General features: G+C 36.1%; 1 protein-coding gene across 3 annotated transcripts; it reads left to right on the top strand.

The window, feature by feature from the left end:
- LOC102808245 (bifunctional purine biosynthesis protein ATIC-like) lies at nt 1-27,445 on the top strand. Of its 3 annotated transcripts, XM_085494329.1 has the most exons (8): nt 1-1,473; nt 1,793-1,869; nt 2,418-2,484; nt 3,131-3,219; nt 6,686-6,745; nt 7,237-7,390; nt 8,109-8,204; nt 25,711-25,755. In XM_085494329.1, exons 2-5 carry the CDS (start codon nt 1,824-1,826, stop codon nt 6,730-6,732), a joined length of 249 nt encoding a protein of 82 aa, XP_085350455.1. In that variant the 5' UTR covers nt 1-1,473; nt 1,793-1,823; the 3' UTR covers nt 6,733-6,745; nt 7,237-7,390; nt 8,109-8,204; nt 25,711-25,755. The 3 variants fall into 3 exon arrangements, with proteins under 3 accessions (XP_085350455.1, XP_085350457.1, XP_085350456.1); XM_085494331.1 differs by lacking the exon at nt 7,237-7,390 and having other exon boundaries at nt 25,711-27,445; XM_085494330.1 differs by lacking the exon at nt 25,711-25,755 and having other exon boundaries at nt 7,237-7,374; nt 8,109-8,194.
- Nucleotides 27,446-27,838: the final 393 nt, after the last annotated feature.

The following is a 27,838-nucleotide window of genomic DNA, read 5'->3' as shown; positions in this document are numbered from 1 at the left end:
CGGTTGAAATTGGTGAGTTTGTATTGGCAGTGTTTCTCATGTTTGTCTCTTTATTTCGTATCGTTTCTAATTCTACGCGACTTTTAAATGTAAAATGGATCGTTGAAATGTGTTTTCACATGGCGATTCATTTGGTGGCGTGTTCGCCGCAAATGCCATGTGTGTTGTGTTTTCGGAATCGGGGATTGCCAACCGTGGCTAGCATTGGCTGTATGTCTAGCCACAGTCCCTCTATCTGATAGAGGGACTGTTTACCGTAGCCGTGGCTATTGTCTAGTATTGGGACATCAATCAGAGAATGAATGAATAATACAAGACATTATTGTTGAATAGTACGATGTAGAATGGGGTGCATATTTCTATATATCTACTGGTACATGTATTGAAACAGTAGCTTTTAGCAGCGTGCATAGAATTACCTGTGGGCTGTGACTAGCTTAGTGTATATCAGGATTCCCATCACGTTGTAGAGTAGGCATTGATTACATTCAGTCATCCACTGCCCAATCAAACACTGTCATGGATTAAAAGTATTTGTAATTATACTGGTAAATATTTAAAATGATTTTCAACAATGTTCCAATTTTAAACCATTACAAAACCAAACCCTTTCACTAATTCCTAATTTTTACTTTATTAGATGATCATCTATACATGTTCCAAAAGCCCAAAAAATTGTATTTATTGTATTTTATGCTGGATTGTTAAAATCTGACTTTGATTCATTCCTAGTGATTGACCATGGTAGACATACCTCTACACATGTGGTATTAATAGAGTAAAAACAGTATTGTATGTTGTAATAATAATCTTTATTGTTGTCATATCCTCTATGGGACTTTGATTATAAATTACAATAAAGTATAGCAATGAAAAAAATTTAATGAAATTAAAAGAGTAGAAAACAAAGTTATTAATAAAATATAATAAATTAAAGTAAATGTATTATTGATATTGAGGCAGCTCGTAGTACTTTTTTTAAGTTGTTCTCTCAGATTTTAAAACAATCACGTATGCACTTAGCAATTTGAGGAACCAATTTTATACTACCATTGTTTAGTATTGCAACTATTTTTTATTTGTTAGAAAGTTAGGGAGATAGCAGCAATTTTTTGAGAAGCTCATTTCTTTCTTTTTTATAAAGACCACTTTTAAGAAGGAAGTGCTCTTCATTTTCTATTTCGTTGTATGTGTTCAGTTATGGTGCTGTTGGTGGAGGGGGTGTCATTATTACCGTAGATCATTACATTATGAGGTACATGTACTGTTGCCATGGACACCTCTACACATTTCTACTAATCAATATCGTGTTATAATAATATGACACAAATATTTTCTATTTGTATCTTTACTGAGTGTGTCTGACAAGACAAGATTGGTGTCGTTTGCTGAGAAGCTGCACAACCTGGGACTAAAGTTGATTGGATCCGGTGGTACAGCGAAAGCCATCTGAGATGCTGGTATTCCAATCAGGTGATGTCTTATTTTTTGTCAAAATAATATCTTGTCACATTGTATAAATACTGACAAGCATTATAAATTGAGACTTTAGGGAATTTAGTTTTAACTTTCACAATCAACAGAACAAAAATTGTAATGAGAATCTCCTTAAAAAATGTTTACAGCGGACACAAGATATTTAAATACTCCCGCACCTGGTAGGCAATTACTGAGGGACTTAGCAACATCCCCAGACACTTTCCTAGACACTCCAATGACCGTTGTAGACGCAATTAAGTTACATATCCGCTCAATAATAATAATTTTTCATTTTATTGTTTTTGTATTATAGCGATGTGTCTGATGTAACTGGTGCACCTGAAATGTTGGGAGGTAGAGTTAAGACGTTACATCCAGCTGTACATGGAGGTATGACAGTAAATGATAATTTCATTAGATTTTGTGATAACGGGAAAACAGCAGCTGTTGTTGTGATGTCTGTGTGTTGTACACAAATGTCAGGTGATTATGGGGTAAACCACATCACCAATATTAAATACGTTATGTCACATTAGAACACTTTCCTGTGTTTACATTGGACACAGAAATGTATACATGTAACTCGTAATAAAACCATAATCCTGTCACTGATCACAAATGTTCACACAGAGATAAACAATTTTCATCAGCATTTTTTGCTATCATCTTTTAGTAAATTACATTTATTAGTACAAACAGACAATCATTCCGCAAAGTATGGACTGGAGCAGTACTGACTCGCAACGATCTCTGCTGTGTGTTGGTCGATAAATGTGCTTTGTTGTATTCAAATAACCTCATTAATATTCATAGTTTAAATTTTGATGGCATAACATATGTAGGAATCAGAGAACACTATTGGCTTTAGTTAACATGTAATGTAATATTTCTCATAATTTATGTTCTGTTACTATTTATTATGTGTTATGTTTTTGCAGGCATTTTGGCACGTAATTCAGAAAGCGACCGTGCTGACATGGAAAAACAAGATTTTAAATACATCAAGTAAGTTATGACAGAATGCCAAACGCTTATAAAAAATGCATCTCATTGGTCATTCAATCCTTCATACCTACCAGCTAACCAATTACAGAACACCTTTCTATTTGCTCTCATTGGTCATTCAATCCTTCATACCTACCAGCTAACCAATTACAGAACACCTTTCTATTTGCTCTCATTGGTCATTCAATCCTTCATACCTACCAGCTAACCAATTACAGAACATTTTTCTATTTGCTCTCATTAGTCATTCAATCCTTCATACCTACCAGCTAACCAATTACAGAACATTTTTCTATTTGCTCTCATTGGTCATTCAATCCTTCATACCTACCAGCTAACCAATTACAGAACACCTTTCTATTTGCTCTCATTGGTCATTCAATCCTTCATACCTACCAGCTAACCAATTACAGAACATTTTTCTATTTGCTCTCATTGGTCATTCAATCCTTCATACTTACCAGCTAACCAATTACAGAACACCTTTCTATTTGCTCTCATTGGTCATTCAATCCTTCATACTTACCAGCTAACCAATTACAGAACACCTTTCTATTTGCTCTCATTCACAATTTGATTTGAGCGTTGACTGTTAAATATTATAAATATCTATTTGTCTCATTACCATTATGCTGTTTACCTGTAGGTTGATTGCTTGTAATTTGTATCCATTTGTAAACACTGTATCAAAAGAAGGTGTGACTGTAGCGGAAGCTGTGGAACAAATTGATATTGGTAAGTAAAGAAGTGATGGCAGTTTAGCTAATATGACTCAGTATACGAGGCAATGTAAATGTATATAAATATGGGTATATAAATGGCATGTGTGGGTATACTTCACATGGGTGGGTATACTAGGCAATGTAAATGTATATAAATATGGGTATATAAATGGCATGTGTGGGTATACCTCACATGGGTAGGTATACTAGGCAATGTAAATGAATATAAATATGGGTATATAAATGGCATGTGTGGGTATACCTCACATGGGTAGGTATACTAGGCAATGTAAATGAATATAAATATGGGTATATAAATGGCATGTGTGGGTATACTTCACATGTGTGGGTATACTAGGCAATGTAAATGAATATAAATATGGGTTTATAAATGGCATGTGTGCGTATACCTCACATGGGTGGGTATACTAGGCAATGTAAATGTATATAAATATGGGTATATAAATGGCATGTGTGGGTATACTTCACATGGGTGTGGGTATACTAGGCAATGTAAATGTATATAAATATGGGTATATAAATGGCATGTGTGGGTATACTTCACATGGGTGGGTATACTAGGAAATGTAAATGTATATAAATATGGGAATATAAATGGCATGTGTGGGTATACTTCACATGGGTGGGTATACTAGGCAATGTAAATGTATATAAATATAGGTATATAAATGGCATGTGTGGGTATACTTCACATGGGTGTGGGTATACTAGGAAATGTAAATGTATATAAATATGGGTATATAAATGGCATGTGTGGGTATACTTCACATGGGTGGGTATACTAGGCAATGTAAATGTATATAAATATGGGTATATAAATGGCATGTGTGGGTATACTTCACATGGGTGGGTATACTAGGCAATGTAAATGTATATAAATATGGGTATATAAATGGCATGTGTGGGTATACTTCACATGGGTGTGGGTATACTAGGAAATGTAAATGTATATAAATATGGGTATATAAATGGCATGTGTGGGTATACTTCACATGGGTGGGTATACTAAGCAATGTAAATGTATATAAATATGGGTATATAAATGGCATGTGTGGGTATACTTCACATGGGTAGGTATACTAGGCAATGTAAATGTATATAAATATGGGTATATAAATGGCATGTGTGGGTATACGTCACATGGGTGGGTATACTAGGCAATGTGAATGTATATAAATATGGGTATATAAATGGCATGTGTGGGTATACTTCACATGGGTGTGGGTATACTAGGAAATGTAAATGTATATAAATATGGGTATATAAATGGCATGTGTGGGTATACTTCACATGGGTGGGTATACTAGGCAATGTAAATGTATATAAATATGGGTATATAAATGGCATGTGTGGGTATACTTCACATGGGTGGGTACATTTGTATACTAGGCAATGTAAATGTATATAAATATGGGTATATAAATGGCATGTGTGGGTATACTTCACATGGGTGGGTATACTAGGAAATGTAAATGTATATAAATATGGGTATATAAATGGCATGTGTGGGTATACCTCACATGGGTGGGTATACTAGGAAATGTAAATGTGTATAAATATGGGTATATAAATGGCATGTGTGGGTATACTTCACATGGGTGGGTATACTAGGCAATGTAAATGTATATAAATATGGGTATATAAATGGCATGTGGGTATACTTCACATGGGTGTGGGTATACTAGGAAATGTATATAAATATGGGTATATAAATGGCATGTGTGGGTATACTAGGCAATGTAAATGTATATAAATATGGGTATATAAATGGCATGTGTGGGTATACTTCACATGGGTGGGTATACTAAGCAATGTAAATGTATATAAATATGGGTATATAAATGGCATGTGTGGGTATACTTCACATGGGTGGGTATACTAGGCAATGTAAATGTATATAAATATGGGTATATAAATGGCATGTGTGGGTATACTTCACATGGGTGGGTATACTAGGCAATGTAAATGTACCGTACTCGACCGCGTTAGCGCCCATGCCCGGGCAAGCGCCCACCCCCTACTTTCGGGCAATTTTTATATTTGGGGTGTCATTCGGTAAAGCGCCCCCCCTTCAAAATGCAACTAATTTAAAACTTGGTCTTGCGTAACGAATCTTGGTAATCGTTTTTGTATGATACAGCGTGGACATCGATCGCTGTGAACATGTTGTGAATGCGTAGAACACGGTAACCGTGCGTAAACTACGCTTCGACAATGACCTGTTAATACAAGTAAAATGCGATAAATATTTCATGCCATATTCAGTTTACCTCTCAAAAATGGCTAGTTACTAGTTTTTTGGAAAAACCATGTCGTTTATTCGCTGAAATCAATTCCAACAGATCGTACTTCGACATCGATAATTCACTTCGGCATTGCGTTACCGGAAAGTCTTCGGGAAATTCCGAAGAATTGCGTCAGTACAACACAGCATTCTGATTAGTTAATAACCAACTTTGACCCATTAGGTCAAACGACGCTGCTGTAGGTCAAATCTGCAATTGCATCATGGCGGAAAGTGATTTTCATCGAGAGTTTGCGTACGATCCAACAACTTCGTCAGTGGAAATAATATGACAATTTTGACTTTGACTGTGTTCCAACAGACTCAAATGTTTTGAATTCCGTAAATTATGGTGGTACGTAATTAATATTGTAATAAAATGTGCATATTTTTTGTGATCATTTCTGTTTCTTCATTGTGAAAATCAATGACGACGCAAATTAATTTAGTAATTTGATTTTCCCTCAAAGACGTAATCTGTCACTTGATGAATCAAAATTTTCATTTGCACTCTTTTTCGAAGGGCGTGCTCGGGTAAGCGCCCACCCCTACAAAATCGTGATTTTCTAAGTTGAGGCCCCTGGGCGCTAACGCGGTCGAGTATGGTATATAGAGACATGTTGTTTTTACTCAGGTATTAACATCCAAACATTTGAAATAAGGCTACATTAAAACAAATTATAGTTGCAAAAAAAACGAAGAACATTGTACATGAAGCACCCCTCTATAATATTTACATAAAAAAATATATTCAGTCGTGCTGCAAATTAATTATTAATTGCGTCATTAACCGTTTTACTCCATTTTTGCATATTCTTGTGATCATGTGACTTTGTATTTGCATAATTTAAAAAAATTGCCATATTTCCAAAGTTTGAAACAAGATCTTTATTATGGTATATGTATGGGTAAAATATATGTTTCAATCTGTAAATTGAGGCCAAAAAATTGAACCAGCGAACGTATGCTAACCCCTTAACTTGAACAAAGCTTTACTATTAAATAAATGTCAGGGAAAAAACAAACTTAAACAGTTCAAGATAAATGTCAATCAAAAATAAACCACTCTGTATATTCACTTAAATACTGTAATGTAATTTAGAAATTAACATAAATATAATTATGACTTCTCTTTATGATTTCTTGAATATTTTAATAATTATTTTTTTTGTAGGACATGGAGACATCTGCATGGGAGAGTATGCTAGAGAAACCACCTGAACAGTTAACACAGGTACTAACTGCATTTATACCATTTATATTTGTTGATTTTTTTAATCAGCCTCACTAACAGTTTTGATTTGTGCATATGAAGTAAAGTACATAATTTTAAATATCAAGCATTTCTGAAGTGTAGTGCTTGGTCAATTGTCAAGGTTTGGAACTTTAGAAATAAATTAGAGTTCTTTGGCAATAACTGAAAATTTGGCCAAGCAGGGTTTGAACAATGACTTTGTTATTGAGAGACAGTTGCTACATTTACACAACTGCATTTTATCGGAGCCCATTCAGCTCCAATAAACCCTTGGGATTGAACTCTGATAGGGTTGAGCCCTGACATGGCTCCGACCGTGTATACATGTATACACCCTACTATCGGAGCCGAAATCATGCCCTCAATCGTCATCTTCAAGTAAACTCCCACTTCAATTATGACGTCATTTGTAATTTTACGTAATTTTTGGCTTGACAAAGAGGTAACTGGCCCTAATATCTATTTGGCAGAGTGAAGAAATACTGCAATAGATTGATAGCTCATGGAGGAACAGAATATAATGGGGTACAAAGTTATGCGACAAAAACTTGAAAGAACAACTGAACAAATCCAATGAAAATTGTTTAAAGACACCAAAGATAAAAATCGTAGAAGGCAGTCATGGTACGGCGACGTGTTCCTACTAGGTTTAAGTTGACAATTGTTACACATATCTTAACAGTTAAACAATTACAAGATGGTAATTTTGCATGACAATAACTTAAGTGAATAGACTGTTACACATTCAGCGTATTTTAGCGTATTCAAGATACCTAAATCATAACACCAGTGCATTGTCTCAGACTGATTACTGTTTTTATTTTTTCTCCTAGCTTAACAGCATCATGTCATATAAAGAAACATCACAAGCATGACACCAAAATCATTTTCAGCCATGTTGTTTTCATATTAAGTATTTGAGGGCACTTTTCCCTGCGGCTCTGGTCAAACTGAATTGAACTCTGACAGATGTCTGCTTTCGTTTGGCACCCTCGACTGTGTAAATGCATTGGAGATAATTTCCCGTTATTCGGTGGGAAGAGCAGTAGTTCGGCTCTGATAGAATGCTGCCGTGTAAATGTAGCAAGTACCTATAACCTCTACTCTATCAGGGATTAGATTGGAATGGTGAATAAAGATGTTTGAAAAATACTTTGTCTCCAATGCATGACAAGGTCACGTCAATTTACTCAAAGAGATTTCACTTCTGGAGAGTTCACTCATCTTCTTCAGAATACATTGTGGTTATTTACATATTCTGAATTCATTGTTTGTATTGAATACAGTATTTTGAAATCAATTTTCAAATTTATCAATTATTGCTTTGTTATTCTTACTGCAGTCCGAGCGTGAGCAGTGGTTATCAAAACTGAAAGGTGTAGCACTAACTTCTGATGCATTCTTGCCATTCTGTGATAATATTGACAGAGCGTATCAGGTGAGTCTTTGATATGTCTACCAATACTACGCAGGAAATGTTTGTATTCAAGGTTTTAGATCAGTTTGGACAGGTTGGCAGTTTATACAGGTTATACTGGTTTAGACAGGTTGAAAGTTTACACAAGGTTAGATCAGTTGCTAGTTTATACAGGTTAGACTGGTTTAGACAGATTGAAAGTTTATACAGGGTTAGACTGGTGTAGACAGATTGAAAGTTTATACAGGGTTAGATCAGTTGCTACTGTATACAGGGTTAGACTGGTTTAGACAGATTGAAAGTTTATACAGGGTTAGATCAGTTGCTACTGTATACAGGGTTAGACTGGTTTAGACAGGTTGAAAGTTTATACAGGGTTAGATCCAGTTGCTAGTGTATACAGGGTTAGACTGGTTTAGACAGATTGAAAGTTCATACAGGATTAGATCAGTTGCTAGTGTATACAGGGTTAGACTGGTTTAGACAGATTGAAAGTTTATACAGGGTTATATCAGTTGCTACTGTATACAGGGTTAGACTGGTTTAGACAGGTTGAAAGTTTACACAAGGTTAGATCAGTTGCTAGTTTATACAGGGTTAGACTGGTGTAGACAGATTGCTAGTTTATACAGGGTTAGACTGGTGTAGACAGATTGAAAGTTTATACAGGGTTAGATCAGTTGCTACTGTATACAGGGTTAGACTGGTTTAGACAGATTGAAAGTTTATACAGGGTTAGATCAGTTGCTAGTGTATACAGGGTTAGACTGGTTTAGACAGATTGAAAGTTCATACAGGATTAGATCAGTTGCTAGTATATACAGGGTTAGACTGGTTTAGACAGTTTGCTTGTTTATACAAGATTAAACTGGTTTAAACAGGTTGACAGTTTATACAGGATTAGACAGATTGAAAGTTTATACAGGGTTAGATCAGTTGCTAGTGTATACAGGGTTAGACTGGTTTAGACAGATTGAAAGTTTATACAGGGTTAGATCAGTTGCTAATGTATACAGGATTATACTGGTTTAGACAGATTGCTAGTTTATAAAGGGTTAGACTGGTCTAGATAGATTGAAAGTTTATACAGGGTTAGATCAGTTGCTAGTGTATACAGGGTTAGACTGGTTTAGACAGATTGCTAGTTTATACAGGGTTAGATCAGTTGCTAGTGTATACTAGGGTTAGACTGCTTTGGACAGATTGAAAGTTTATACAGGGTTAGATCAGTTGCTAGTGTATACAGGGTTAGACTGGTTTAGACAGATTGAAAGTTTATACAGGGTTAGAACTGTTGCTAGTGTATACAGGGTTAGAATGGTTTATACAGGGTTAGATTAGTTGCTAGTGTATACAGGGTTAGACTGGTTTAGACAGATTGAAAGTTTATACAGGGCTAGAACTGTTGCTAGTTTATACAGGGTTAGATCAGTTGCTAGTGTATACTAGGGTTAGACTGGTTTGGACAGATTGAAAGTTTATACAGGGTTAGATCAGTTGCTAGTGTATACAGGGTTAGACTGGTTTAGACAGATTGAAAGTTTATACAGGGTTAGAACTGTTGCTAGTGTATACAGGGTTAGAATGGTTTATACAGGGTTAGATTAGTTGCTAGTGTATACAGGGTTAGACTGGTTTAGACAGTTTGCTAGTTTATTTGAGGTTAGACTGGTTTAAACATGTTGTCAGTTTGCCAGTTTATACAGAGTTAGACTGGTTTATACAGAGTTAGCAGGGTTCTCCCCAGGGCTTTTTAGCGCCGCGGCGCTATACCTGTGAATCTCGGCGCTTCACTTGGGACCTCGGCGCTATGTGTTCCCACCTCGGCGCTTGATTTCATATTTGACATGCCAATATCAGATGTGAAAAAGCTTTGTTCGCCACGCCGGTCGGCCCCGACCGTCACTCAAAATTAGTGACCACCACGGAAATGCTTCCGACAAGGACTATTGTCTGATTGTTGGTATAATTACGTACCGACCGACATGCATCCTGCCAGTCGTGGGTTATAATTTATAAACAATAGACCTAGTCGCACGATACGTAGCGGCTAGTCAAATTTGTGGAATTAGCACCTCTTTGTTTGTAAGTAAATACTTTCTGCGATAGACACAGTCTTTAGATTGAAAGCTAAAATTATTTCAAAATCAATTCCACCTCGATATAACATGGTCAAATTGGAGTTCACGATCAGTTCACGCTACTCAAGAAAAAACAACGTGTTTATTGCGTGATTTGGTAAAATACATTTGAACTGTTATCATTGCGAATCATGTAAAAACTCTTCTTTCAAGACCTAATTTACCTTTTAAAAATTGCAAATCACCTCTTTCGAAAGCTGTCATGCAGTTTTCAATTGAAATCGATGCCAAGACATCGTGCTACGACATCGCTTTACTTCCACAATGTAATTTTTATGATCACTACCATTCGTAAAACTTTGGGTTCTACCGGCATTACCATGCGGCATTTTGATTGGTTAATGGAATTCTTGACCCATCGGGTCAAAGGACACATGCTAATGTTTCACAAACATCATGGCGGGTCTGTTTTTTTTTACCGAAGCGATCAAGTGATCAAAAATAATCGCTCCCGATAAAAATAAGTCGGATTTTACTTGCATTTCATATAAAAAAAAAAAAGAAGTAAAATTTGTTGAGGAATTATTGCTATAACTGGTGTATAACATGGCCAAGTAAGTTATGTCACGTCGTAACTTTGATGATCGTTTTGAAGCTTTATTTGTTCGCTCATTACTGTAATTGTAAACGTTTTAGAAGTTGATGGTACGAATAATAAATTACAACAATACGTCAATTAATTACGTGATCGATTTTTTGAAGGAGAATGTTTTTGGAGTGAATAAAATTATGAGATTCGTGAACATAAATCTGGCTTAACGTTTTGAATGCGTTTCCTTCAACGTTTTACAAAACAATTAAATTGCAACAATAATGTATTTGTGTTTGTTTTTAGTCTGTAGCATTTGTATTTCGAGAATGTTTCAAACTCTTCTAAATTGTGAAACATAATGCGTTGATTCCATTAAAAAAAATATTTGCCCTGTTACTGAGCTTACTAATATTCATAATTGTAAAAAAGTTCTGTTAATCAATGAAGGAAAGATATGTAAATGATATGCAAATTATTATGCAAATTAGCCTCGGCGCTATGCATTTTTTCTGGGGAGAACCCTGGTTAGAATAGTTGCTAGTTTATAGGAGGTTAGACTGGTTTAAACAGGTTGTCAGTTTATACAGGATTAGACTGGTTTATACAGATTAAACGTTTTTACAGGGATAGATCAGTTGCTACTGTATACAGGGTTAAACTGGTTTAGACAGATTGAAAGTTTATACAGGATTAGATCAGTTGCTAGTGTATACAGGGTTAGACTGGTTTAGACAGTTTGCTTGTTTATACAGGATTAGACTGGTTTAGACAGATTAAAAGTTTTTACAGGGTTAGATCACTTGCTACTGTATACAGGGTTAGACTGGTCTAGACAGATTGAAAGTTTACACAGGGTTAGGTCAGTTGCTAGTGTATACAGGGTTAGACTGGTTAAGACAGATTGAAAGTTTATACAGGGTTAGGCTGGTCTAGACAAATTGAAAGTTTATATAGAGTTAAATCAATTGCTAGTTCATACAGGGTTAGACTGGTTTAGACAGATTGAAAGTTTATACAGGGTTAGAACAGTTGCTAGTGTATACATGGTTAGACTGGTTTAGACAGATTGAAATTTTATACAGGGTTAGAACTGTTGCTAGTGTATACAGGGTTAAAATGGTTTATATAGGGTTAGATTAGTTGCTAGTGTATTCAGGGTAAGACTGATTTAGACAGTTTGCTAGTTCATACAGGGTTAGACTGGTCTAGACAAATTGAAAGTTTATACAGGGTTAGAACAGTTGCTAGTGTATACAGGGTTAGACTGGTTTAGACAGATTGAAAGTTTATACACGATTAGATCAGTTGCTAGTATATACAGGGTTAGACTAGTTTATACAGTTTGCTTGTTTATACAGGATTATACTGGTTTAGACAGATTGAAAGTCCATACAGGGTTAGATCAGTTGCTAGTGTATACAGGGTTAGACTGGTTTAGACAGTTTGCTAGTTTATTCGAGGTTAGACTGGTTTAAACATGTCAGTTTGGTAGTTTATACAGGGTCAGACTAGTTTAGACAGATTGAAAATTTATACAGGGTTTGATCAATTGCTAGTTTATAAGGGTTGGACTGGTTTAGACAGTTTGCTAGTTTATACAGAGTTAGAATGGTTGCTAGTTTATAGGAGGTTCAAACAGGTTGTCAGTTTGCCAGTTTATGCAGAATTAGACTGGTTTAGACAGATTAAAAGTTTTTACAGGGTTAGATCAGTTGCTAGTGTATACAGGGTTAGACTGGTTTAGACAGATTGAAAGTTTATACAGGGTTAGATCAGTGGCTTGTGTATACAGGGTTAGACTGGTTTATACATATTGCTAGTTTATACAGGGTTAGACTGGTCTAGACAGATTGAAAGTTTATACAGGGTTAGATCAGTTGCTCGTGTATACAGGGTTAGACTGGTTTAGACAGATTGAAAGTTTATACAGGGTTAGAATGGTTGCTAGTGTATACAGGGTTAGACTGGTTTAGACAGGGTTAGATTAGTTGCTAGTGTATACATGGTTAGACTGGTTTAGACAGTTTGCTAGTTTATTTGAGGTTAGACTGGTTTAAACATGTTGTCAGTTTGCCAGTTTGCCAGTTTATACAGGGTTAGACTGGTTTAAACAGTTTGGTAGTTTATACAGGGTCAGTCTGGTTTAAACAGTTTGCTAGTTAGTCCCCGTTCGGACGCAGTCCGAAAACGGGGACTTATGTTTTGACCTCCGTGTGTGGGTGGGTGTGTGCGTGCGTGCGTGCGTGCGTCTGTGCGTGCGTCCGGACCTGTATTTTAGAAATGCCTGGACAGATTGAAAGTTTATACAGGGTTAGATCAGTTGCTCGTGTATACAGGGTTAGACTGGTTTAGACAGATTGAAAGTTTATACAGGGTTAGAATGGTTGCTAGTGTATACAGGGTTAGACTGGTTTAGACAGGGTTAGATTAGTTGCTAGTGTATACATGGTTAGACTGGTTTAGACAGTTTGCTAGTTTATTTGAGGTTAGACTGGTTTAAACATGTTGTCAGTTTGCCAGTTTGCCAGTTTATACAGGGTTAGACTGGTTTAAACAGTTTGGTAGTTTATACAGGGTCAGTCTGGTTTAAACAGTTTGCTAGTTAGTCCCCGTTCGGACGCAGTCCGAAAACGGGGACTTATGTTTTGACCTCCGTGTGTGAGTGGGTGTGTGCGTGCGTGCGTGCGTGCGTGCGTCTGTGCGTGCGTCCGGACCTGTATTTTAGAAATGCCTGGACCAATCACAATCAAACTTCACACATACATCATACATGATAGTATACATATGCACATCAATTTGTTTCACGATCTGATTCAAGATGGCCGAATAGCGGCCATTTTTGTGCTAAAAATCATCAAAAACAAGCATTTCTCAGCCATTAACAGATGGATTTTGTGTAAACTTGGTATATACATTAGACATTATAGGTCCTTGATGCACATCATTTTGTTTTACGATCTGATTAAAGATGGTCGAATGGCGGCCATTTTTGTGCTAAAAAATCATCAAAATCAAGCATTACTCAGCAGTTTACAGATGGATTTTGTTCAAACTTGGTATATACATCAGACATTATGGGACCTTGATGCAAATAATTTTGTTTTTCAGATAAGTTTCAAAATGGCCGACTGGTGGCCATTTTGTTTTAATGAATGTTGTTCTCGTTTATACATAGTTAGACTGGTTGCTAGTTTATAGGAGGTTAGACTGGTTTAAACAGGTTGTCAGTTTGCCAGTTTATACAGGATTAGACTGGTTTAGACAGATTGAAAGTTTATACAGGTTAGATCAGTTGCTAGTTTATACAGGTTAGACTGGTTTAGACAGGTTGAAAGTTTACACACGGTTAGATCAGTTGCTAGTTTATACAGGTTAGACTGGTTTAGATAGATTGCTAGTTTATACAGGGTTAGACTGGTCTAGACAGATTGAAAGTTTATATAGGGTTAAATCAGTTGCTACTGTATACAGGGTTAGACTGGTCTAGACAGATTGAAAGTTTATACAGGTTAGATCAGTTGCTAGTTTATACAGGTTAGACTGGTTTAGACAGGTTGAAAGTTTACACACGGTTAGATCAATTGCTAGTTTATACAGGTTAGACTGGTTTAGATAGATTGCTAGTTTATACAGGGTTAGACTGGTCTAGACAGATTGAAAGTTTATATATGGTTAAATCAGTTGCTAGTTCATACAGGGTTAGACTGGTTTAGGCAGATTGAAAGTTTATACAGGGTTAGAACAGTTGCTAGTGTATACATGGTTAGGCTGGTTTAGACAGATTGAAAGTTTATACAGGGTTAGAATGGTTGCTAGTTTATAGGAGGTTAGACTGGTTTAAACAGGTTGTCAGTTTGCCAGTTTATACAGAGTTAGACTGGTTTAGACCAGTTTCAACAGGTCCAGAACGGTTGCTAGTTTATAAAAGGGTTAGAGCGGTTTAAACAGGTTTAGGCCAGTTTGAACAGGTTCAGAACGATTGCTAGTTTATAAGGATTAGACGGGTTTAGACAACTTGCTTGTTTATATGAGGTAAGACTGGTTTGAACAGGCTTAGACCCGTTTGAACTGGTTCAGAATGGTTGCTAGTTTTTACAGGGTTAGACTGTTTGCTAGTTTAGACCTGTATTTTAGAAATGCCTGGACCAATCACAATCAAACTTCACACATACATCATACATGATAGTATACATATGCACGTCAATTTGCTTCACGATCTGATTCAAGATGGCCGAATAGCGGCCATTTTTGTGCTAAAAATCATCAAAAACAAGCATTTCTCAGCCATTAACAGATGGATTTTGTGTAAACTTGGTATATACATTAGACATTATAGGTCCTTGATGCACATCATTTTGTTTTACGATCTGATTAAAGATGGTCGAATGGCGGCCATTTTTGTGCTAAAAAATCATCAAAATCAAGCATTACTCAGCAGTTTACAGATGGATTTTGTTCAAACTTGGTATATACATCAGACATTATGGGACCTTGATGCAAATAATTTTGTTTTTCAGATAAGTTTCAAAATGGCCGACTGGTGGCCATTTTGTTTTAATGAATGTTGTTCTCGTTTATACATAGTTAGACTGGTTGCTAGTTTATAGGAGGTTAGACTGGTTTAAACAGGTTGTCAGTTTGCCAGTTTATACAGGATTAGACTGGTTTAGACAGATTGAAAGTTTATACAGGTTAGATCAGTTGCTAGTTTATACAGGTTAGACTGGTTTAGACAGGTTGAAAGTTTACACACGGTTAGATCAGTTGCTAGTTTATACAGGTTAGACTGGTTTAGATAGATTGCTAGTTTATACAGGGTTAGACTGGTCTAGACAGATTGAAAGTTTATATAGGGTTAAATCAGTTGCTACTGTATACAGGGTTAGACTGGTCTAGACAGATTGAAAGTTTATACAGGTTAGATCAGTTGCTAGTTTATACAGGTTAGACTGGTTTAGACAGGTTGAAAGTTTACACACGGTTAGATCAATTGCTAGTTTATACAGGTTAGACTGGTTTAGATAGATTGCTAGTTTATACAGGGTTAGACTGGTCTAGACAGATTGAAAGTTTATATAGGGTTAAATCAGTTGCTAGTTCATACAGGGTTAGACTGGTTTAGGCAGATTGAAAGTTTATACAGGGTTAGAACAGTTGCTAGTGTATACATGGTTAGGCTGGTTTAGACAGATTGAAAGTTTATACAGGGTTAGAATGGTTGCTAGTTTATAGGAGGTTAGACTGGTTTAAACAGGTTGTCAGTTTGCCAGTTTATACAGAGTTAGACTGGTTTAGACCAGTTTCAACAGGTCCAGAACGGTTGCTAGTTTATAAAAGGGTTAGAGCGGTTTAAACAGGTTTAGGCCAGTTTGAACAGGTTCAGAACGATTGCTAGTTTATAAGGATTAGACGGGTTTAGACAACTTGCTTGTTTATATGAGGTAAGACTGGTTTGAACAGGCTTAGACCCGTTTGAACTGGTTCAGAATGGTTGCTAGTTTTTACAGGGTTAGACTGTTTGCTAGTTTAGACCTGTATTTTAGAAATGCCTGGACCAATCACAATCAAACTTCACACATACATCATACATGATAGTATACATATGCACGTCAATTTGCTTCACGATCTGATTCAAGATGGCCGAATAGCGGCCATTTTTGTGCTAAAAATCATCAAAAACAAGCATTTCTCAGCCATTAACAGATGGATTTTGTGTAAACTTGGTATATACATTAGACATTATAGGTCCTTGATGCACATCATTTTGTTTTACGATCTGATTAAAGATGGTCAAATGGCGGCCATTTTTGTGCTAAAAAATCATCAAAATCAAGCATTTCTCGGCAGTTTACAGATGGATTTTGTTCAAACTTGGTATATACATTAGACATTATGGGACCTTGATGCAAATAATTTTGTTTTTCAGATAAGATTCAAAATGGCCGACTGGTGGCCATTTTGTTTTAATGAATGTGGTTCTCGTTGATACAGAGTTAGACTGGTTGCTAGTTTTTAGGAGGTTAGACTGGTTTAAACAGGTTGTCAGTTGCCAGTTTATACAGGATTAGACTGGTCTAGACAGATTGAAAGTTTATACAGGTTAGATCAGTTGCTAGTTTATATAGGTTAGACTGGTTTAGACAGGTTGAAAGTTTACACACGGTTAGATCAGTTGCTAGTTTATACAGGTTAGACTGGTTTAGATAGATTGCTAGTTTATACAGGGTTAGACTGGTCTAGACAGATTGAAAGTTTATATAGGGTTAAATCAGTTGCTAGTTCATACAGGGTTAGACTGGTTTAGGCAGATTGAAAGTTTATACAGGGTTAGAACAGTTGCTAGTGTATACATGGTTAGGCTGGTTTAGACAGATTGAAAGTTTATACAGGGTTAGAATGGTTGCTAGTTTATAGGAGGTTAGACTGGTTTAAACAGGTTGTCAGTTTGCCAGTTTATACAGAGTTAGACTGGTTTAGACCAGTTTCAACAGGTCCAGAACGGTTGCTAGTTTATAAAAGGGTTAGAGCGGTTTAAACAGGTTTAGGCCAGTTTGAACAGGTTCAGAACGATTGCTAGTTTATAAGGATTAGACGGGTTTAGACAACATGCTTGTCTATATGAGGTAAGACTGGTTTGAACAAGCTTAGACCCGTTTGAACTGGTTCAGAACGGTTGCTAGTTTTTACAGGGTTAGACTGTTTGCTAGTTTATACAGAGTTAGACTGGTTTAGACCAGTTTGAACAGGTTCAGAACGGTTGCTGGTTTTTACAGGGTCAGACTGGTTTAGACAGTTTGCTAGTTCATACATAATTAGACTGGTTTAGACAGTTTGCTAGTTAGTCCCCGTTCGGACGTAGTCTGAAAACGGGGACTTATGTTTTGCCCTGTGTGCGTCCGTGCGTGTGTCTGTGATCACCTGTATCTCGAACATGCATGGACCGATTAAGTTCAAACTTCACTCATACATTGCACATTATATGAGACATATGCACATGCATTTTTTTCATGATCCGATTAACGATAGCCGAATAGCGCCCATTTTAAGGCCGAAAATGCATCAAAATCGCACATTTTCACCATTCCGGACCCGGATCTCAGTTATGCATGGACGGATTTTGTTCAAATTTGGTACATACATTAAACATAATACGACCTTGATGCACATCATTTTTTTTTTGGATCAGGTTTGAAATGGCCGACATTGACAATGACTTGTTTATACAGAGTTAGACTGGTTTAGACCAGTGTGAACAGGCTCAGAACGGTTGCTAGTTTCTACAGGGTTAGACTGGTTTAGACAGTGTGCTTGTTTATAGGAGGTTAGTCTTGTTAAAACAGGTTGTCAGTTTGCCAGTTTATAGAGGGTTAGACTGGTTTAGACCAGTTTGAACAGGTTCAGAACGGTTGCTAGTTTTTACAGGGTTAGACTGGTTTAGACAGTTTGCTAGTTTACACAGAGTCAGACTGGTTTAAACAGGTTTAGACCAGTTTGAACAGGTTCAGAATGATTGCTAGTTTATAATGGTTTAGACTGGTTTAGACAACTTGCTTGTTTACATTAGGTTAGACTGGTTTGAACAGGTTTAGACCAGTTTGAACAGGTTCAGAACGGTTGCTAGTTTTTACAGGGTTAGACTGGTTTAGACAGTTTGCTAGTTCATACAGAATTAGACTGGTTTAGACAGTTTGCTAGTTTATACAGGGTTAGACAGTTTGAACAGGTTTAGAACAGTTGCTACTGTATAGAGGGTTAGACTGGTTTAGACAGATTGAAAGTTTATACTGGGTTAGATCAGTTGCTAGTGTATGCAGGGTTAGACTGGTTTAGACAAATTGAAAGTTTATACAGGGTTAGAATGGTTGCTAGTTTATAAAAGGGTTAGACCGGTTTAAACAGGTTTAGACCATTTTGAACAGCTTCAGAACAATTGCTAGTTTATAAGAATTAGACAATTTTAGACAACTTGCTTGTTTACATGAGGTTAGACTGGTTTGAACAGGTTTAGACCAGTTTGAACAGGTTCAGAACGGTTGCTAGTTTTTACAGGGTTACACTGGTTTAGACAGTTTGCTAGTTCATACAGAATTATACTGGTTTAGACAGTTTGCTAGTTTATACAGAGTTAGACCACTTTGAACAGATTCAGAATGGTTGCTAGTTTATACAGAGTTAGACTGGTTTAGACAGATTGAAAGTTTATACAGGGGTAGACTGGTTCAGACAGTTTGCTAGTTTATACAGAGTTAGACTGGTTTAAACCATTTTGAGCAGCTTCAGAACAATTGCTAGTTTATAAGAATTAGACTGGTTTAGACAACTTGCTTGTTTACATGAGGTTAGACTGGTTTGAACAGGTTTAGACCAGTTTGAACAGGTTCAGAACGGTTGCTAGTTTTTACAGGGTTACACTGGTTTAGACAGTTTGCTAGTTCATACAGAATTAGACTGGTTTAGACAGTTTGCTAGTTTATACAGGGTTAGACTGGTTTAGACAGATTGAAAGTTTATACAGGGTTAGAATGGTTGCTAGTTTATAAAAGGGTTAGACCGGTTTAAACAGGTTTAGACCATTTTGAACAGCTTCAGAACAATTGCTAGTTTATAAGAATTAGACTGGTTTAGACAACTTGCTTGTTTACATGAGGTTAGACTGGTTTGAACAGGTTTAGACCAGTTTGAACAGGTTCAGAACGGTTGCTAGTTTATACAGAGTTAGACTGGTTTAGACCAGTTTGAACAGGTTCAGAACGGTTGCTAGTTTATAAAAGGGTTAGACCTGTTTAAACAGGTTTAGGCCAGTTTGAACAGGTTCAGAACGATTGCTAGTTTATAAGGATTAGACTGGTTAAGACAACTTGCTTGTTTATATGAGGTAAGACTGGTTTGAACAGGCTTAGACCCGTTTGAACAGGTTCAGAACGGTTTTCTAGTTCATACAGAATTAGACTGGTTTAGACAGTTTGCTAGTTTATAGGAGGTTAGTCTTGTTAAAACAGGTTGTCAGTTTGCCAGTTTATAGAGGGTTAGACTGGCTTATAAAGGGTTAGACTGGTTTGGACCAGTTTAAACAGGTTCAGAACGGTTGCTAATTTATACAGGGTTAGACTGGTTTAGACAGTTTGCTTGTCTATAGGAGGTTAGTCTTGTTAAAACAAGTTGTCAGTTTGCCAGTTTATAGAGGGTTAGACTGGTTTATAAAGTGTTAGACAGGTTTAGACCAGTTTGAACAGGCTCAGAACGGTTGCTAGTTTATAAAAGGGTTAGACTGGTTTAAACAGGTTGGCAGTTTGCCAGTTTATAGAGGGTTAGACTGGTTTATAAAGGGTTAGACAGGTTTAGACCAGTTTGAACAGGCTCAGAACGGTTGCTAGTTTATAAAAGGGTTAGACTAGTTTAAACAGTTTGCCAGTTTATACAAGGTTAGATCAGTTGCTACTGTATACAAGGTTAGACTGGTTTAGACAGATTGAAAGTTTATACAGGGTTAGATCAGTTGCTACTGTATACAGGGTTAGACTGGTTTAGACAGATTGAAAGTTTATACAGGGTTAGATCAGTTGCTAGTGTATACAGGGTTAGACTGGTTTAGACAGATTGAAAGTTCATACAGGGTTAGACTGGTGTAGACAGATTGAAAGTTTATACAGGGTTAGACTGGTTTAGACAGATTGAAAGTTTATACAGGGTTAGATCAGTTGCTACTGTATAAGGGTTAGACTGGTTTAGACAGATTGAAAGTTTATACAGGGTTAGATCAGTTGCTAGTGTATACAGGGTTAGACAGATTAAAAGTGTATACAGGGTTAGATCAGTTGCTAGTGTATGCAGGGTTAGACTGGTTTAGACAGATTGAAAGTTTATACAGGGTTAGAATGGTTGCTAGTGTATACAGGGTTAGACTGGTTTAGACAGATTGAAAGTTTATACAGGGTTAGAATGGTTGCTAGTGTATACAGGGTTAGACTGGTTTAGACAGATTGAAAGTTTATACAGGGTTAGAATGGTTGCTAGTGTATACAGGGTTAGACTGGTTTAGACAGATTGAAAGTTTATACAGGGTTAGACTGGTTTAGACAGATTGAAAGTTTATACAGGGTCAGAACGGTTGCTAGTTTATACAGGGTTAGACTGGTTTAGATAGATTGAAAGTTTATACAGGGTTAGAACAGTTGCTAGTTTATACAGGTTTAGACAGATTAAAAGTGTGTACAGGGTTAGATCAGTTGCTAGTTTATACAGGGTTAGACTGGTTTAGATAGATTGAAAGTTTATACAGGGTTAGATCAGTTGCTAGTTTATACAGGGTTAGACTGGTTTAGACAGATTAAAAGTTTATACAGGATTAGAACAGTTGCTAGTTAATACAGGGTTAGACAGATTGAAAGTTTATACAGGGTTAGATCAGTTGCTAGTGTATACAGGGTTAGACTGGTTTAGACAGATTGAAAGTTTATACAGGGTTAGATCAGTTGCTAGTGTATACAGGCTTGGACTGGTTTAGACAGATTAAAAGTTTATACAGGTTGTCAGTTGCTAGTGTATACAGGGTTAGACTGGTTTAGATAGATTGAAAGTTTATACAGGGTTAGAACAGTTGCTAGTTTATACAGGGTTAGACTGGTTTAGACAGATTGAAAGTTTATACAGGGTTAGAATGGTTGCTAGTGTATACAGGGTTAGACTGGTTTAGACAGATTGAAAGTTTATACAGGGTTAGAATGGTTGCTAGTGTATACAGGGTTAGACTGGTTTAGACAGATTGAAAGTTTATACAGGGTTAGATCAGTTGCTACTGTATACAGGGTTAGACTGGTTTAGACAGATTGAAAGTTTATACAGGGTCAGAACGGTTGCTAGTTTATACAGGGTTAGACTGGTTTAGATAGATTGAAAGTTTATACAGGGTTAGATCAGTTGCTAGTTTATACAGGGTTAGACTGGTTTAGACAGATTAAAAGTTTATACAGGATTAGAACAGTTGCTAGTTTATACAGGGTTAGACTGGTTTAGACAGATTAAAAGTGTATACAGGGTTAGATCAGTTGCTAGTTTATACAGGGTTAGACTGGTTTAGACAGGTTGAAAGTTTATACAGGGTTAGAACAGTTGCTAGTTTATACAGGGTTAGACTGGTTTAGATAGATTGAAAGTTTATACAGGGTTACAACAGTTGCTAGTTTATACAGGGTTAGACTGGTTTAGACAGATTGAAAGTTTATACAGGGTTAGAACAGTTGCTAGTTTATACAGGGTTAGACTGGTTTAGACAGATTGAAAGTTTATACAGGGTTAGATCAGTTGCTAGTTTATACAGGGTTAGACTGGTTTAGATAGATTGAAAGTTATACAGGGTTAGAACAGTTGCTAGTTTATACAGGGTTAGACTGGTTTAGACAGATTGAAAGTTTATACAGGGTTAAATCAGTTGCTAGTTTATACAGGGTTAGACTGGTTTAGATAGATTGAAAGTTTATACAGGGTTAGAACAGTTGCTAGTTTATACAGGGTTAGACTGGTTTAGACAGATTGAAAGTTTATACAGGGTTAGAACAGTTGCTAGTTTATACAGGGTTAGACTGGTTTAGACAGATTGAAAGTTTATACAGGGTTAGAACAGTTGCTAGTTTATACAGGGTTAGACTGGTTTAGATAGATTGAAAGTTTATACAGGGTTAGAACAGTTGCTAGTTTATACAGGGTTAGACTGGTTTAGACAGATTGAAAGTTTATACAGGGTTAGAACAGTTGCTAGTTTATACAGGGTTAGACTGGTTTAGACAGATTGAAAGTTTATACAGGGTTAGAACAGTTGCTAGTTTATACAGGGTTAGACTGGTTTAGACAGATTGAAAGTTTATACAGGGTTAGATCAGTTGCTAGTGTATACAGAGTTAGACTGGTTTAGACAGGTTGAATGTTTATACTGGGTTAGAACAGTTGCTAGTTTATACAGGGTTAGACTGGTTTAGATAGATTGAAAGTTTATACAGGGTTAGAACAGTTGCTAGTTTATACTGGGTTAGACTGGTTTAGACAGATTAAAAGTGTATACAGGGTTAGATCAGTTGCTAGTTTATACAGGGTTAGACTGGTTTAGACAGGTTGAAAGTTTATACAGGGTTAGAACAGTTGCTAGTTTATACAGGGTTAGACTGGTTTAGATAGATTGAAAGTTTATACAGGGTTAGAACAGTTGCTAGTTTATACAGGGTTAGACTGGTTTAGACAGATTGAAAGTTTATACAGGGTTAGAACAGTTGCTAGTTTATACAGGGTTAGACTGGTTTAGATAGATTGAAAGTTTATACAGGGTTAGAACAGTTGCTAGTTTATACAGGGTTAGACTGGTTTAGACAGATTGAAAGTTTATACAGGGTTAGAACAGTTGCTAGTTTATACAGGGTTAGACTGGTTTAGACAGATTGAAAGTTTATACAGGGTTAGATCAGTTGCTAGTTTATACAGGGTTAGACTGGTTTAGATAGATTGAAAGTTATACAGGGTTAGAACAGTTGCTAGTTTATACAGGGTTAGACTGGTTTAGACAGATTGAAAGTTTATACAGGGTTAAATCAGTTGCTAGTTTATACAGAGTTAGACTGGTTTAGATAGATTGAAAGTTTATACAGGGTTAGAACAGTTGCTAGTTTATACAGGGTTAGACTGGTTTAGACAGATAGAAAGTTTATACAGGGTTAGAACAGTTGCTAGTTTATACAGGGTTAGACTGGTTTAGACAGATTGAAAGTTTATACAGGGTTAGAACAGTTGCTAGTTTATACAGGGTTAGACTGGTTTAGATAGATTGAAAGTTTATACAGTGTTAGAACAGTTGCTAGTTTATACAGGGTTAGACTGGTTTAGATAGATTGAAAGTTTATACAGGGTTAGAACAGTTGCTAGTTTATACAGGGTTAGACTGGTTTAGACAGATTGAAAGTTTATACAGGGTTAGAACAGTTGCTAGTTTATACAGGGTTAGACTGGTTTAGACAGATTGAAAGTTTATACAGGGTTAGATCAGTTGCTAGTGTATACAGGGTTAGACTGGTTTAGACAGGTTGAATGTTTATACTGGGTTAGAACAGTTGCTAGTTTATACAGGGTTAGACTGGTTTAGATAGATTGAAAGTTTATACAGGGTTAGAACAGTTGCTAGTTTATACAGGGTTAGACTGGTTTAGACAGATTGAAAGTTTATACAGGGTTAGAACAGTTGCTAGTTTATACGGGGGTAGACTGGTTTAGACAGATTAAAAGTGTATGCAGGGTTAGAACAGTTGCTAGTTTATACAGGCTTGGACTGGTTTAGAAAGATTGAAAGTTTATACAGGGTTAGATCAGTTGCTAGTGTATACAGGGTTAGACTAGTTTATACAGAGTTAGATCAGTTGCTAGTTTATACGGGGTTAGACTGGTTTAGACAGATTGAAAGTTTATACAGGGTTAGATCAGTTGCTAGTTTATACAGGGTTAGACTGGTTTAGACAGATTGAAAGTTTATACAGGTTCAGAACAGTTGCTAGTGTATGCAGGGTTAGACTGGTTTAGACAGATTGAAAGTTTATACAGTGTTAGAACAGTTGCTAGTGTATGCAGGGTTAGACTGGTTTAGACAGATTGAAAGTTTATACATGGTTAGAACGGTTGCTAGTGTATACAGGGTTAGACTGGTTTAGACAGATTGAAAGTTTATACATGGTTAGAACGGTTGCTAGTGTATACAGGGTTAGACTGGTTTATACAGATTGAAAGTTTATACATGGTTAGAACGGTTGCTAGTGTATACAGGGTTAGACTGGTTTAGACAGATTAAAAGTTTATACAGGGTTAGAACTGTTGCTAGTTTATACAGGGTTAGACTGGTTTATACAGGGTTAGATCAGTTGCTAGTGTATACAGGGTTAGACTGGTTTAGACAGATTGAAAGTTTATACAGGGCTAGAACAGTTGCTAGTTTATACAGGGTTAGACTGGTTTAGACAGATTGAAAGTTTATACAGGGTTAGATCAGTTGCTAGTGTATGCAGGGTTAGACTGGTTTAGACAGATTGAAAGTTTATACAGGGTTAGCTCAGTTGCTAGTTTATACAGGGTTAGACTGGTTTATACAGGGTTAGATCAGTTGCTAGTGTATACAGGGTTAGACTGGTTTAGACAGATTGAAAGTTTATACAGGGCTAGAACAGTTGCTAGTTTATACAGGGTTAGACTGGTTTAGACAGATTGAAAGTTTATACAGGGTTAGATCAGTTGCTAGTGTATACAGGGTTTGACTGGTTTAGACAGTTTGCTATTTTATACTGAGTTAGACTGGTTTAGACCACTTTGAACAGGTTCAGAACGGTTGCTAGTTTATACAGGCTTAGACTGGTTTAAACAGGTTGCCAATTTATACAGGGTTATACTGGTTTAGACCAGTTTTAACAGGTTGCTAGTTTATACTTAGTTAAATCAGTTTATACAGGATTATACCAGTTTAAACTAGTTGCTTGTTTTGACAAGTTTATACCAGTTTCTAGTTTACACAGGGTTACTGTTAAATGACTAATTTTCACTGGGTTTAAATTTCGCTGATTTACCATTTCAGGGATATTCAGTGGGTTTTAAATTCATGGTTTTATCATTTAGATAATGTGTTCTATGCGTAATTTTACATATTCACTGTGTTTTAATTTAGCGCATTTTCAGTCAGCTAAATAAGCAAAATTAAAACCCAGTGAATAATTAACCCTTTTACAGTATATTGGCTCTGGTAGGTTGCTAGTTTATGCAGTGTTAAACATATTTAAACAGGTCCAACTGGTCCAGAACAGGTATAACTATGAGTGGAATTTTTTTATATTTTCAGAGTGGTGTTCAATACATTGCTTCACCATTGGGATCAACTCAAGACCAGGTTATAACGACCATTCCATTGAATTAGTATTCACAAATACCAGAGTATTCAATCACTAGATATGACATCATGTGATGTCATACAACACTGGATGAAATGACTGAAATAGAGGCTGTGGATCCAACAACTAAATGCAATATTACCGGATTCTGCCGTAAATTCGCCCATCCGAAAAATCACCCTGGGCAGTTTCACGGCTAGTGGGTCTTTATTTGGGGTTCAAATTTTCAAAAAAATTATCATTAAATATTTTTAGGGGCTTATATTTTCATTGAAAAATCCACCTACGTTGACTTTCAATACCGGCAGTTGGACATCCCAAAACGAAAGAAACTAAAATTGTATACATTTTTTTGCTAGTTGGATTAAAAAGTAGACCACGCATCATTCTCCAAAAAAAATCACATTAACGAACCTTGTGCGCCAAATACAATTATTTTGTTTCATTTTATTAGTAACGAAAGTATATTCTAAAAGAAGTTTCAAATAACAACGAACACAACTGCATTGCTTAGTAACAAATGATCGTGGTAGCGCAAATCCGGTCATGCTGCGTTTTACAATTGTTGATTATACGCTCGATGCTATGGAAATGAATATCCGCCATGTTTTGACCTGACCTGACAGGTCAAATCGATAATTAACCAATGAAAACGATGGATGATGCCAACGTGTTCAAATTACCATAAAACATTTCTTTTTTGTGTGTCATCTCTTATTTTAATTTTTATGAAAACAATACGAAATTAACTTTTACTACTTCCCTCAAATCAAATGACTTGTGTTTCCAGTTTATTTTTTAATAGTCAATCGTCCTCATTTCCAAATATTGCCACTATGTGTGAAGTTAGTTATTTTATATTTTTTTCTGCATCCCATTATTAAATATTGTGCTTTTGAAATATTTAACATTTTCTGAACTGGTGCGAGAAGTTAATACAATAACTGAAGTTGGTGATTCCCAATGAGCAGCCATTCCATGGATACCGTCATTTTTAGCCAAACTGTTCTGTAGTAAAAATTAGAGATGTATTCTGGGCCAAAAGTTAAACATTTTTTGTGATTTCTTGTGCACATTTGCCCTGAAAAATTCCCATATTTTATGCAATGGAACAGTTTTGCTGAATTGTGATGATTTCCTCAAAAACAAATTACTGTAAGTTCATTCATTTTTTACTGATATCTTAGTTTATGTGACCAGGGAAAATAATGTAACTCATCGTTTCCCTGCCAAGTTAGATTCCAATGAAAATAAATGGTTTTACAATATTAATTCAACATATAAAATTAAATTGTGGTTTTGATTTACAGGGTTTATACAAATATATGCAGCCCGAAGTTTGGTTTTGACATTTGCTATCTTTATCATAATTTTGACATTCATGTATTCTTGTACTTAGTGTAAGAGGTTGAAATAAAAATAAGTTAACAGTTTATCAGACAGGTAGGAAAAAAGTGATTGTGCTATTCAGCAAAGTATGTAAACAAATTTGTGGCAACAGTTAGTTACAGTATACACTAATGGATACGTAAACATGTAAATATCAATCTAGGGTTACTATGGTTACTGGTTGAGAAACTAAAAATGTTATTGCTTTATGTCACTGCTAACCTGCTTCTGTTATTTAACTTTGTTGTTAAATTCTGATCTGAATTCTCATTAAATACTAAAGCAATTTCAATTGCACAGACTGGCGTATGGTTGTTATTATTACCCACAATGCATCACTGCTGAGACTTGTAACTTGGTAACTATACTTTCCCCATGCATAGTTGTGCAATGAATCCTGTACCAAAGTATATGTTGTATATGTGATTTGTGTGTTGGCAGAATGTCAAGTTATTGTGGTGGTACACTATTAACCAGCGATGAAAATGCATGGATGTCCACCCTGAGAATAGAGCAAATACAGTATTGTTATAGTGGATTATTTTGACCACAGACACTCGTCATTTATATACTAAGTACATACACTATTAACAGAAAGATAAGTCATACTAATGTTATATACTGGGACAAACCAAAGATTATTTGACGATGTCGTACTTTAAAGTCAAGGACTGAAATTAAAAAAACATT

The sequence above is a fragment of the Saccoglossus kowalevskii genome, chromosome 20, assembly GCF_978046115.1.
Source record: "Saccoglossus kowalevskii chromosome 20, keSacKowa6.1, whole genome shotgun sequence".
Classification (NCBI taxonomy): domain Eukaryota; kingdom Metazoa; phylum Hemichordata; class Enteropneusta; family Harrimaniidae; genus Saccoglossus; species Saccoglossus kowalevskii.
The sequence above is the reverse complement of the archived record's forward strand: the minus strand, read 5'-3'. Positions and strand labels throughout refer to the sequence as shown.

Bases quoted from the DNA above. Each gene is read 5' to 3' on its own strand.
- LOC102808245 (XM_085494331.1), top strand. From the start codon at position 1,824: ATGTTGGGAGGTAGAGTTAAGACGTTACATCCAGCTGTACATGGAG. The intron at 2,485-3,130 runs GTAAGTTATGAC...GTTTACCTGTAG, and splicing joins CAAGATTTTAAATACATCAA to GTTGATTGCTTGTAATTTGT. The intron at 3,220-6,685 runs GTAAGTAAAGAA...TTTTTTTTGTAG, and splicing joins TGTGGAACAAATTGATATTG to GACATGGAGACATCTGCATG.